This window comes from Lottia gigantea, assembly GCF_000327385.1.
Source record: "Lottia gigantea unplaced genomic scaffold LOTGIsca_16, whole genome shotgun sequence".
Taxonomy (NCBI): domain Eukaryota; kingdom Metazoa; phylum Mollusca; class Gastropoda; family Lottiidae; genus Lottia; species Lottia gigantea.
This window is the reverse complement of record NW_008707965.1, coordinates 769,044-773,632: the sequence shown is the minus strand read 5'-3', so window position 1 is coordinate 773,632 and position 4,589 is coordinate 769,044. Positions and strand designations below refer to the sequence as shown.

The window sequence follows — 4,589 nt, the reverse complement described above, 5'->3', positions numbered from 1 at the left end:
TAAAGTTTGAAGAAGTATCAAGGTAAACTAGTGTTTGCCGTCGTTTCAAGGAGTATCGCAGTGAAATAGTGTTTACTGTAATAAAGCAAACATTTTCAATGATGCTCTAAGTACTTAGATCCACTGTTTACCTTGGAGATAAGTATGGTATATTGGGGGTCATATATCGTATCTCATGGCCAAGTGTAGTATATGTGGAGTTGTATGTAGTATATCATGGCCAAGTGTGGTATACTGAGGGTGATATACCATGGCAAATGCATGGCCAAGTGTTGTATAGATTGTATTATATTATTGACAAATGCATGGCCAAATATGGCATTTGCGGGATCATATGTCGTCTCTCATGGCCAAGTGTGGTATACTGAGGGTCATATGCCATGGCTAATGCATGGCCAATAACATTATGCATGGCTATGTGTATTATAATGAGCAGCAAATGCCATGGCAAATACTTATGATCTATATAGGGCCATTTAAAATTAATGGTGAGACTGGTAAAAATTGCTTGGTCAACTATAGTAAATTGAGGGCCATATTGAGAGCAGTATACCACAGCAAAATATTCTTGTTTTTAACAGGATAATGTTTTTTCCTTCAAGAATTCATAGTTTATTGTGACAAAATTATCCTATTTTTCTAATTATTTATGAATAAGCTGAAAATTAGCCGAATATAATTATTCTACTACCAAACCTCCTCATATTTATCATGTTTGATCATTAACCACACGATGGTGGGTGAAAAATCGACAAAGAATTGTAAAATAATGATGGAGAGGGTTTGAGATTGACAAGAATAAAAGTTTGATGTTTGAAGGAGACTTGAGAGAAGAATGAGACTCCAGTAAGAAGTTTTGACTAATTTGAGGAAAAGTGTTTTATAGTGGGGTTTTGATTGTGGTTAGCTTTAAGCAGAGATGATTGAATGGGTGGAGTAAGTCTGAATGCAGGACTTTTTTCGTTTGACAATATATTTCTATGCAGACACTATTCTTGTGGACATGTTATACATTTGAAATCATGTGATATTTTGGATGATAGATTATCATAAACTGTGATTTGTTTCAGAAACTTTACTTATATTGTTGAGTTATATTTTATGTGTAAAGTAGTTATACTATCTGAACCATGCATTAGAAATAATGTCTTAAAACTTATATTTGCTTAAACCCTTCATCTTGGATTATGAACAGAAAAGATGCACAAAAATACTAAAACCTCCAGTTTATAGTTTGAAAATATGCTAATAAACATATAGATGGGGAGAGAGGTAGTATCATTTCCCAATCATCCCCTAAATGGATATCAACTCTACATATATAACTCTTGCCTACTGACCACAATCCTTCATATCAAATCAACTGAATCATTGTACAGTGTAAGGGCTTAAAAAATAGGACAAGTCCAGACAGCAGGAGACTGGGGGATTTGCACCTTAATGTTATAAATATCTCATTAAAAGTAATATATGATAACTGGATAGACACCTGACTGAGATAAACCACACCACAGGGACTTGTGTCTGTTCACAATATTGTCAAAAACTTAACATTTCAAGTTAAATCTGGCCTTCTTGATACAATCTGTAAACCCCTATGTGTTGGAACTGAAAAGATTTATGAAATTTTCTTCTTTTTCGGTTTGAATTTTCACCCATATGAAAGAATCTATATGGAGGCCTATATTGATTTTTTAACCTGTATATAACATGATATATTTCATATGAATATCTCATGTCTTGGTTTCTTATTGGGTTTGAATTTTCACCCATATGAAAGAATCTCTATGTATATGGAGTTTGAACCTGCATAATATATGATGTATTTTAGAAAAATTTTCCATATCCCCCTACAATTGATAGATATATTGGGCAATATTTAACAGTGGAAATATTTTGTTATGGTATGTGATATATTTTAATGAATATCTCATGTCTTTGTGAACAGCTGTAGAATATGTTAATTTTCATCACAACTTGTTTTTCTAATCAATTTGTATCTTTATTCTAAACAGACCTGTTAAATATGTTACCATATTATATACTTATCATTTTTACCAACACTAGGGATTGAGTTTTAGATCAAAGATACTATGCTGACCCCGAAGAATATTTCACCTGAGATAGATTGTTGAATTCCAGACTGGGTCTGAAAATAATTTTTGATCAAGACACCATTTTGACCTGAAGTATATTTTACCAAATATTGTTAAATCCAGGATTGAAGTGGAAAAAGTGTCTGGTTGATAGCCCTATATATTGAACAAGAATTTTTTGGAGCATAATTTGTTCTTTTTACCATTTGTACTCTAAGCAATGATAAGGCATTGATGTATATTTTACCTAGATTATTAAATGTTTTGAGAATGGAAAGCCTCTACCCAACATCAAGAATATGTTTGCCAATGTTTGCCTTTCAATTTCGGTCAAATGCAAAATTTGATTACAACTGACTGTTATTAATGAATAATGGATGAGTAATCATTAGTCAAGCATTGAAAATTCGTGAATTTTGAAACAAATTCAATATTTGGCTTATAATATTTTGTGCTCTTTGCTCACACCTGAAGATGACAATGTAGATTGTTGAAACGTCGTAATAAAACTAAGGAGTAGAATACCATAAAATTGTGTTCTGTTATTTAATATTGAGCCTTATTTGTGCTTACGCTGTAGATAACTTGCTAATGGGCTCATATCAACCCTTCTACTTTTGTCTATAATTATAAACTATAAATTACTTAACAAAATTTGAAAAACTTATCACCAGTTTTCTAGTTTTCAATCTAAATCTATTTCATCTTGTTTATCACAGAAATGTATCATTCCATAAAGATGAAGGATGAATTCTGAACTAAGGAGAAGTTTGACATGAAAAATAGGATTATTATAACTATCTGTATATCACTGGCCAATCTTACAATTTATGGCTTATGTCAAAAAATATAGATTTGAGTGAAAAATTAGTTTTTGGTTAAAAAATGAAGCCAATTTTCAGAAAAATTATGAGGCTAATTTAGAAGAAAATTGAGGAGGAAGGTTTAAAGTAATTTTGGTTGTAGAAATTCAAAATGAAATATTGCTCCTTCAAGGTATTAATTTGACATTTTAATTGCATTCTGCCCTTGTACTGTTTTTTACTGGGTATGATTGTCTTTACTGCAGGTATGATTGTCTTTACTGCAGGTACCGGGTATGATTGTCTTTACTGCAGGTATGATTGTCTTTATTGCAGGTACCAGGTATTATTGTCTTTACTGCAGGTATGATTGTCTTTATTGCAGGTACCGGGTATGATTGTCTTTACTGCAGGTATGATTGTCTTTACTGCAGGTACCAGGTATGATTGTCTTTACTGCAGGTATGATTGTCTTTACTGCAGGTATGATTGTCTTTACTGCAGGTATGATTGTCTTTACTGCAGGTACCGGGTATGATTGTCTTTACTGCAGGTATGATTGTCTTTATTGCAGGTACCAGGTATTATTGTCTTTACTGCAGGTATGATTGTCTTTATTGCAGGTACCGGGTATTATTGTCTTTACTGCAGGTATGATTGTCTTTATTGCAGGTACTGGGTATGATTGTCTTTACTGCAGGTATGATTGTCTTTACTGCAGGTACCAGGTATGATTGTCTTTACTGCAGGTATGATTGTCTTTACTGCAGGTACCGGGTATGATTGTCTTTACTGCAGGTATGATTGTCTTTACTGCAGGTACCGGGTATGATTGTCTTTACTGCAGGTATGATTGTCTTTATTGCAGGTACCGGGTATTATTGTCTTTACTGCAGGTATGATTGCCTTTACTGCAGGTACCGGTATTATTGTCTTTACTGCAGGTATGATTGTTTTTACTGCAGGTATGATTGTCTTTACTGCAGGTATGATTGCCTTTACTGCAGGTACCGGGTATTATTGTCTTTACTGCAGGTATGATTGTCTTTACTGCAGGTATGATTGCCTTTACTGCAGGTACCGGGTATTATTGTCTTTACTGCAGGTATGATTGTCTTTACTGCAAGTATGATTGTCTTTACTGCAGGTACCAGGTATGATTGTCTTTACTGCAGATATGATTGTCTTTACTGCAGGTAAGAAGCAAAATGGATTATTTCTGGCATGGCAGACATCTTGCACTATGGTGCATGTTTGCACTTTTTGAATGCTGTATGCTACTGTGAACTGTACTGTAGTGTGCCACTTCAATTAAAATTTTGATAAAGAGTTGTCAATAGAATTCGACGTTATAGATGCCTATCTATTGCCTATGTGCTGCAAGAGAGGAGTGCTGACCCTGATGACGCTCTGCAAGTGAAAATGTTAACTAAAACTCGCTTTAAACAGCTAATACAGCTCTATTTGCTAAACATTTTAAATGCAAAACACCTTCAAGGATTTAAAAAGTTAAAAAAAAGTTCAAATAAAACATAAGTAAAAGTAAATGTTGATACAGGGAGATTCGAGAGTTAAATGGTGCACTTGTTTTTGATCAAGTTACAGTGTGAAAACTAGCTAGAGATTATTATGGAGAGTAGAGATGCAGAGACGAATTTTGATGAACTAGTCAAAATAATTTGCAATTCAA

The 4,589-nt window shown here is 33.6% G+C and overlaps 1 protein-coding gene across 1 annotated transcript; it reads right to left on the bottom strand.

The window, feature by feature from the left end:
- Positions 1-3,324: 3,324 nt before the first annotated feature.
- LOTGIDRAFT_113187 (hypothetical protein) lies at positions 3,325-4,048 on the bottom strand (the record flags this gene model as incomplete). The annotated part of the gene is made up of 3 exons (XM_009051134.1): positions 3,325-3,418; positions 3,772-3,900; positions 3,981-4,048. Coding segments are annotated over 3 exons (291 nt in total), but the record flags the coding sequence as incomplete, so codon positions are not given.
- Positions 4,049-4,589: the final 541 nt, after the last annotated feature.